At 49.2% G+C, this 9170-nt stretch overlaps 1 protein-coding gene across 2 annotated transcripts in view; it reads left to right on the forward strand.

Moving 5' to 3' along the window:
* The first annotated feature begins 3882 nt into the window (after window positions 1-3882).
* The window catches only part of LOC105743440 (zinc finger protein 660), a 26088-nt gene continuing 20800 nt past the window's right edge, over window positions 3883-9170 (forward strand). The window contains exons 1-3 of one of the 2 annotated variants that reach the window (XM_012516780.2): window positions 3883-4370; window positions 5372-5916; window positions 8031-8196. In XM_012516780.2, the coding sequence (XP_012372234.1) occupies window positions 5494-5916; window positions 8031-8196 (589 nt within the window). In that variant the 5' untranslated portion in view covers window positions 3883-4370; window positions 5372-5493. The remainder of the gene's footprint in view (window positions 4371-5371; window positions 5917-8030; window positions 8197-9170) is intronic. The other variant, XM_023700621.1, reaches the window with a different exon arrangement.

Raw genomic sequence — 9170 nt, forward strand, 5'->3', positions numbered from 1 at the left:
ATCTGTCCTATTTTGTATATACAGATACAAAATGGTCCTTCCTTTGTATCCCCTTTTTTTTATTTAGTTTTGTTGGAGATGGGTATTCTTTTGCCATTTAAATATTGTAGGTGCGTGAATTCAGCAAAGTAATCCAATATAGTCCAGTAGTCCATAATAGTAGTGGGTTATCCATAGGGCTGGCAGTGTCAGAAGCTGCTGACTTGAGCCTTTCACAGCTCAGCATATTAATATGGCTTTTTATACCTCATTTTTATACTTTTCTGCTGGATTGACCAAGATAAAGCAAGACCTATATAACCAAGAAATGTACCTTTTGTATCTGATAAGGGTTCCAGCTACTTTGAAGGCTAAGCCAGGAAAATTGCCTGACAGGATATAAAGCTTGACTTCACTACCACAAGCTTGGTCATAGCTGATACTCTGCCCAACAAACGATCCTGGCACATAGCACCAGTCCCCTATCAGGGACTTTAGTAGCCCAAGTCACTAAGAGAGACACCTGAACATTTTGTACCAGCCACTGATGTTGTTTCTTAACTCACACTGGACATGTTCGTAATTTTTTCATTATTCTTTTTTTTTTTTTTAATTTGTTTATTTATTTATTTTGTGTGGCCAGCTTAGCCCACCAGGGGGCGGGGCGGGCTGGCATGTATGTTCATAATTTTTGAGAAAACTGAAATACACTCCATTAACTGCACCACACCTTCGTCTAGTTCAGTATATAGATCCCTTCTCCCTGCCTTGTGGTGCAGGAATCTACTTGTCCCGCTGCCACCAAAGACTTAGTTCTATCAATCCCACTTTGTAGACTCCTGATTGTGACTGCCTCTTTCTCTCATCTTTCAACCCTTTCTACTTTTGGTGGCTGGTTCTCATATGTAACTGAGTTTACTTCTTTGAGACAGGGTCTTGTTATGCAGTTCAAGGTGGACTTGGAACTTACTTTGTGGCTCAGGCTGGTCTCAAACTTGGAACAATCCTCTTGCCTCAGCCTCCTGAGTGCTGGGATTATAGGCATGCCCCACCATTTCAGGATTAAAGATTGAGTTTTTCAAAAACAGATGGCATCATAAATAGAACTTCAAAGTTTGCTTTGAGAGATCTCCTTTAAGACTTTGAAGACTCTGGAGCAGGTTTTGCAAGGTCTTTAGTTTTAACCTCACCTGCACATGAATGAGGGACACATGTGAGGGCCCAGGTGAGCCCAGCACACTTCTGGATATTGCTGATTCCTGGATGTAGGAGTCCCTTCCTCATTCTTGTGTCAGTCCAAGAAGTTAATATTTGTAATCTCAAAGGTACATTATTGGGCCGGGGCGATGGTTCAGTGGAATAAGTGATTCCATGGCAAGTGCAAGGGCTTGAGTTCAATCCCCGGTTCCACCAAAAAAAAAGGTACATTATTGGAATCCCACCAAGTTAATTCCAATCTGCCACTCCCAATGCAACCCACAGCGAAAGTAAAGACACTGAAACATATTTATAATTGGGAAGCCAAAGGGCCCTAAGTCCAGCCATGAAGATGGCTTTCTGGAACCAAGAGGCTGACTCAGGGTCTCACCTGTTTTTTTTTTTTTTTTTTTTTTTTTTTTTTTTTTTTGTGCAGAACCGGGGATTGAACTCAGGCCTTTGCACTTGCCAGGGAAGTGCTTTTTCCACTGAGCCATCTCCCCAGCCCTACCTGGTTTTATTTATTTATTTTTATTATTATTATTATTTTTTTTGTGGAACCGGGGATTGAACTCAGGTCCTTGCGCTTGCCAGGGAAGCGCTTATTCCACTGAGCCATCTCCCCAGCTCACCTGGTTTTATTTAGTGGAGAAGTGGCTTGAGGAGGAATGACGGAGAATTGTGGGAGGTAGGTGAGTACTGTGAGCTGAGCTAGGTGGGTGGCCTACATTTATATGCAGAGAGAGTAATCTGCTTTATGGTAGTGAGATAGTATCTGATGTTTTGGGGGTCTGGTGCTTCAGCTCTGATGTAGCCTTTCAAGCCCCAGGAAGTCATGGCCTCTGTCTCGAGGCTCGATCCCAGCTGGCGGCACAGAGCACTGGCTCTTCATCCTGTCTTAACCCGGCTCACATTAAGGAGCAGCAGGTATAGGCTACCGGGGAAACACGCTTGCCACCTCCAAAGACTATCCCCAGCACCTCAGCTAGACCAATACACATTGCTTAAGGCCAACTGAAGGGTAAACAGAAGTCCTGGCCAGCTCTGTACAGAACAATACACGGGAATAGGGTCAGGCTCAGTCAAGATGGAGACAGTCACTCTTCTTTCAAGGAGAGCTGCTCAGGTGGTCCTCCATACCTGGACAACCCAGAAAACTGTTCTCCTGGCCTCTGGGAAGGATCTCCCTCCTACGCCATGATGATATGTACAGTGAATTCACCAGGGAGTGGCCCTTCTTCATTTCTGGACCACATCCTGCACCAGTGGCCGTTACATCCAGCTGTGCATGCTAGGCCTGTTCAATTACATCAGCAACAAGCACTTCTTGACAGCCTGCTTTTCTTTGGTCAAACTTAGGACCCGGTGCTTGCCAGGCAGGCACTTATGCTGCGGGGCTATCCCTGGCCCTACAGCCTACTTCTGTCTGCAAACCATTCTCCAAGGTGAAGTCCACCTGGGTAATGCTTGCCTTCCAGAAACACTGGAGAATCACGGTTATGTTACCATTTTCTCTTTAAGGCCGTATTTCAGATGAGTGACAATTTCCAGGTAGAACATTAACTTTTGACCTTTTAAGCTGCGCACGTATCACTAGATAATCTAACCCACTGGTGATGAACCTATGGCACATGTGCTCAGCTGGCTGTTTGTATCATTGCTAGCTCTAAAAGGTTTGCCATCACTGGCCAATTGCCATGTCTTAAAACCATTTCCTCCCACTCAATGTATTGTCAAAAGTCCTTTGCAAGTACAAAATGCTATTTTATTGAGTCCTTTGATCACTAACTTTAGTCTATACATATTTATTAATCTTACTCAGGACAGTACGAGCAACACCGAGGACCTGCCTAGATTTTAGCGAACAAAACATGCCCCAGTCTGCAACTCCTGGCTCCTCTGAACTTGGATGGACAACAGGACCACCGCCACCGCCACCGCCACCGCCACCACCACCACGTGACAGCTCCCCACCCTGTCCTCATGTAAAAATCAAAGATAAATTTGCCTGTTTTTCTGTCAGTACGTTCCTCTGTTGGACTTCTCCTGCTGCTCTTTTTCGGTGTATCAGCAATCATCTTTCCTACGTTCCAACCTGTTGCTAAATTTTTCTTTTTTATTTTTTGGTGGAACCAGGGATTGAACTCAGGACCTTGTGCTTGCCAGGCAAGCTTTTATTCTACTGAGCCATCTCCCCGGCCCCTAAATTTTTCTTACCACCTGCAGTACCTGCCTGTCCCATAGCGCGCCTCGCCGGCCAGGGATGACAAGGCTCTCGAGCACGCAGCAAGCAGTCCGGTAACTTCTTTTACTGCTCCTGGCCTTCCCTGCGGGCCTCTCCTCCCACACCGATGCTGTTTCGGAAAGATCAACCACCGTATGGGTCAACCTGTCACAGTCCCTGGGCCGGGCACCTGCACGCCTAAGACTCGCCGCCTGGCGGTCGCTACCCCGCGCCCACTTTCGCCACCAAGACGTCCGGGATGCGGGAGGGGCCGCGACGTACCGGAAGTGGGGCACCCGGAAGTGGGGCACCCCCGCTTCCGGCCCGGCCATCGTGTCCGCTCCTGGAAGCGTTCCCCCGTGTGTCGAGAGGCGTCGTGGGCTGGCCGCGGACTCCGGGAGGCCCGGCGGGGCCCAGCCCGCGTCTCCGAGGCCCCCCGGGAGAAGCCGCCGCTCGGTCCCCAGGGGGCGGTGGGCGCCGAGCCTGCGGGCGTGGCCAGGTGAGCGCGCCCGGAAGCCTGGTCTCGGGTCGCACCGGCTGTAGGAAGGTCGGACGTGACGTGTGGCCGGAAACGCGAAGCCCAGGTTGATCCTCTGATGAGCATCCAAAGTGCAAGGAAATGAGCAAAACGGCCTGTACTTCCTGTAGAGTGGGACCTCAGAGTAGAGTCCGCAGAGACGTCCGTCTTGTCTTTTTAAAGAAGTTGAGGCCCACCGAAAAGTAGCTTACCTAGGGAGCCTAGATGCACGACCACTTGGAAGCAGCGCGGACATACTTTGTTACCTGTAAGCCATGGCTTTCAGCTGGCGTTTTACAGTGTGTACACTGATTAAACGTTGCCACAAACTTTCACATCAGCTACACTAACCACACTCGTGCGTTTGCCGGACATGTGCCAATGACACATAACAAACGTGACTGGGAGGCAGCCCTGCCCTCTGAGTGCTTTCAGACAGTGGAGAAAGGCCAGGTAAGCTACAAACAGCTACAGTACAAACGATGTCTAATCGGGTCACTGGGGCACTAATCGCTCTTAGGCGTGAAAGACAGACAGGAAGACAGGAAGACAGGAAGGGGAGTTGAGCAGAAAGCATCTGGGGTTTTCTGGTGCCTTCTTTGTTTGCTGGCCATCTAGCAGCGTGGAATGCGTGAGTGGTTGATCAGGGGTGCACAGACCAATTAAAATACAAGGTTAAAGTGAGAGATACAACAAGGTGAGCTACCAGCTGTCTTCCTTTGGGACAGTTGGGAAAGCCTTCACGAGAAAATGGTATTTGTTTTAGGTCTTGACAGATGAGGAAGAGTTTGGGGAGAAAGAAAGTCTAGGACGTTAGTCCCAAACTTTCTCTATTGTACATCTTTATCAGAAGAGTTTGGAGAGTACCTTCCCAACACAGATTTATGCATGAGTTAAAGATGTATTACAAGACAAATTTCAATGCATATTAGAAAACATACAAAGGTTAAATAACAAGTCACTGTTTTTACTTGCCCCGTTTGGGATATCTTGCAAGTGCCACGTCAAAAAACATTGCTGGGGCTGGTGAGATGGCTCAGTGGTCTAAAGCACCTACTTGGAACAAGCTAAGCTATGCAAAGCACAGGGACCGCGCTTCAATCCCCAGCACCACATGCCAGCCAGCCCCGCCTCCTGGTGGGCTGAGCTGGCCACACACACACACACACAAAATAAAGAAATAAATGTTTAAAAAAAATAAGCTTTGGGTAAACTGAGGCTCAAAGCAAAAACAAAACAAAAAAAAAAAAAAACACATTGCTGGCTTTCTAATCCTGTATACTTGTGAGAGCAGAGGCCTTGGAATTGTGATCTTGCCTCAGCCTCAGTGCTGAGATTGAAAGCATGTGTCACCACACCGAGCTGGAGCATTGCTTTTTAACTCTGGAGGATCTTTCATCAGCCTCAGGTTGAATGGCCTGGAGACTATGATTTTTCTCTTGATGTCTCTGTAGGTGACATTCCCATCACTTCCTACTCCAACCCTGAAAATTTGAAAATGAGCTTCTGATCTGAACTACAAACCAGACTTAATTGGACCAACTGCAGCTAGAACAACCTCCTGTCTGGGATCGCAATGACCACAGAAAGCAGGGGCACTGTAGGCCTCATTGCCTCGAATGCTGTCTTCCACAAGCGGGAGGGGCAGCAGTCTGTGAAGCAGCAGCTGTGGAGCCAGACCTGGGGAGAGAGCTGCAGTCTCCAGAAGAGCCACCCTTCTGTCTGTGAAATCTTCCGCTTGCACTTCAGACAGCTGTGTTACCACGAGATGTCTGGGCCTCAGGAAGCTCTGAGCCAGCTCCGGGAGCTCTGCCGCTGGTGGCTGATGCCTGAGGTCCACACCAAGGATCAGATTCTGGAGCTGCTGGTGCTGGAGCAGTTCTTGAGCATCCTTCCCGGGGAGCTCCGGACCTGGGTGCAGCTCCACCAGCCTGAGAGTGGTGAGGAGGCCGTGGCTGTGGTGGAAGATTTCCAGAGACACCTTAGTGGACTAGGAGAGGTAAGCACTTATAGTGAGAATGACACCAGCAACTGTTCTCAAGTCTTTGGGTTGGCCCAGGAGTGGGCGTTCTCTGGTTCCCAGCTTCTAGGCTGGTTTGCCTTTAGGATTCCTAAACCTTCTACATGAATAAAAAGAAATAGTTATGTCCTCTAAGCCATAAAAGAAATGCATGTTCAAGCCAAGGTCTGAACTGCTTTGTGAACTACTTCCTTGTGAAATCCACACAGCACTCAGAGATGTGCAGAGCGCTTAGAGTGTGGGGGTGGGGGCTTCCGTGTAATCAGAAGGGCTAATTCTTCAGACCTCTAAGTCCTGCCTCTTAGATTTCTTAGATGCCATTCCTGGACTTCATAATCATTTGTTCCTTTTGCTAGCTCTCCAAATCCAAATAGAGGGTTTTGTTTTTGTTTGGGTGGGAGGCTTTTTTGCTCTTTAAAATTTCTATTTTCTCTATTTCCTGGGGTTTTGATTTATAGCCAGGGTCACTCAAATCAGGAAAAGTTGGGATAAATCCAGCAGTGTGAAACACTGGAAAATCTAACTTCCTGGATGGCAGTGCTAAATAGTTCTGTGACCAGCTCTGTCAGGGTTTGGCCAGAGAAACAGAACCAGCAGAAAGAGTGTATGCACACACAAACTCTGTGTGTGTGTGTGTGTGTGTGTGTGTGTGTGTGTGGAGGTTTCACTGCTTGAAAATGGCTGATGTGCTTTGGGACTGGTTAGGCAAGTCAGATTTACAGAGAGGTGGTGGGAGGGACACATTACAACTCTGCCCAGTGGAAGCTGCAGTGCGTGGTTGAAGCTGCTTCGTGAAACCCCTCGGTTCTGCTTGCAAGGCCTTGCTTCTGGTGGACTTGGTCCCCAACGTCCACTCCGCAGGACAGTCTCCCTTCTGTAAAGTGATTTCAGGCTTTTGTCATATCCATGAAGTGTTTCACAGGGATGCTTGGCTTAGCATTTGGTCTGTGTCAAGTAGACACACAGAAAAGACCACATTGCGTGGTTGCCTGTTCCCCACCTTGCTTTACAATAACTCCCTTGTAGCCTGAGCAGGGGACCTCTCTGCCCCCTGCATCTTACTAGAGAAAACCAGTATATACATTTTCTCTGATACGCAGCCTGTCAGTTAATTCAATGTTTGTATGTTTCTAAATAAATGATTATCTGTCTGTGGCTAAGGAATCATTTCCAGTTGATTGGAGTTCCAAGGCAAGATCTTTCTCCAGGAGTGCCAAACAACATACCTTTGACACTATGAAAGCCATTGGCACACGTGAGTGTGCAAGAATAAATGAGCCCTTGCTGGGGGCTTGGCAGCAACTAGGCAAGACCGCAGCACTAACGGGCTGCAAGGGTGCTCTGAGTACATTGGTGAGAAGGGACGCTTGCTTGCTGAGCTACCTTGCTGAGCTTAACTAAATGGGACAGTTCCTCCATTAAGAATCTCATTGTTTTTCCCAAGGAGCCCCCCACAAAAAAAAGCAAACAGACTTAGCCCCAAGCCAAGAGTCCACAGTTGGATGGCTCATGCAGCTGCACATTTGGAGCTGTGTCTTCAGGGCATGGTCCTTGGATTCCACATCTTCCTGTGCCACTACCGTCGGGGTTGCATGTTCCGACACGAGGCAGGACTGTCTTTTCTGGCAGGGCTTCAGAAGATCCTCTCCGGAAAAGCTAGGTGAATAGACAGGCTTTTCTGTGGTGGTGTGCAGGAGGTCAGCGAGGATCTAGGCACAAAAGTTGTTCTCAGGAGCAAGCAAGTGGGCTGCTGTGGAAGGCCCTGGGCGTCTCCATCTGATCCTTGCTGGGCTATGGAATCATCCAGTTTACAAAATTCTTCTGAGTCTTGTGTCTTATTTCAGCTCTAGGAAGCTTACAAAACAGGCAGTGTCCCCATGGACAAGTAGGGGAGGCACAGAGAGGCTCAGCCACTCAAGGTCACGAACTGGCTCTTGGAGTCTTGGGGACCACAGATGCCCAAGACACTGCTGGTAGGGTGACTGGTGCTGGCGGAAGGCCACACTGCCTTTTCTTTGCTCTCTGCCTCTTCCCAGATGAGGGCTTCTCAGAGGTTTGCAGTTCCACACCCAATCACACTTCATTATGTCCAGGTTTCAGCCTCAGCACAGGAAAAGGAAGTACATTCGGAGGAGACAGCAGCCTTGGATGCAGCAGAGGGGTCTCCTACCTCACCCCTTCCTGGAGGCTCAGTCCTTGGAGCCCACCCGGAGCCTCCTCATGGTGAAGGCGCACAGCCGCTCCCCAGCAGACACTCAGGTACCCATCAGCCCAGCTTCGGCTCGAGGTGGACTTGCAGTCTGTCTCTGTCCCACCTTCACATGCTCATCTCCATCTACTGGACTCTCACTCCTTAGTGACCGTGTTTGTTCCTTTGACTCTTCTCTAGTCATGCTTGCATTTAGAAAGTTTTTGTCTAGCACAAGTTACAGGGAACATACGGTTTGGGGCCACACAGTGTATTGTCACTGTTTTCAAAAAATTGTTATCGAGATGGCAGGGAGGCCATCATCCAGGTAAGAAAGACGTGAGGCACAGGTGAGGGACACCTGGCCCTGGGCGTTTGACCCGCATACAGGTGAGCAGCGTGAGTACTGGAAGGGTGATCACTGGGGAAAGCCAGGAGTGCTGTGAGACTGAGCTGCTGAAGGGCGCGTCACAGTGCAGCAGAGGGAGGATGTAGGCCTGAAATGAAGGCAGGGGGAGAATGATGGGAAGGAAAGGAGGGAGGCAAGCCGCGCCTCGCTGAGGGAGAGGGAGGGAGAACTGTTTTGGAAACCAGAACCCTGCGGGTATAGGGTTTGAGTAGAGGCCTGGAGGACTTGGGGCATAAGAGGGTGCTGTGTGAGAAACGGCTCCTCAGGAGGTACAGTAGAAGGTGGGTGCTGTGGAACAGGCAGTGACAACCTGCACTGGGATGAGAGTGGGCTCCATGTGAGGAAGTGAGGGATGGAGGAGTTCTGGGGACAGGGAATGGAAGGTTTTGCTGAGTGATAGAAAGGAACATTGACTGAAAATGGGGAGCCAGGAAAGAAAGGTAAGAATGTGCATTTGGGGAAGTGAATAAGGGGGTCATAGGGGAGCTGAGAAAAATGTCCATCTATGGCTGTGTGTAGGAGCCTGGGAAGGGCGGGAGAACTGGGACAGCAGGGCAAAGCCATGAGAATCAGTGAGGTCACGGACGGAGGAGGATCTGGGCTGGGCTTCCAGGAGTCTGTCACAAGGGCAGGAGA

This window comes from Octodon degus, unplaced genomic scaffold (genome assembly GCF_000260255.1).
Source record: "Octodon degus isolate 3935 unplaced genomic scaffold, OctDeg1.0 scaffold00126, whole genome shotgun sequence".
Lineage (NCBI taxonomy): Eukaryota > Metazoa > Chordata > Mammalia > Rodentia > Octodontidae > Octodon > Octodon degus.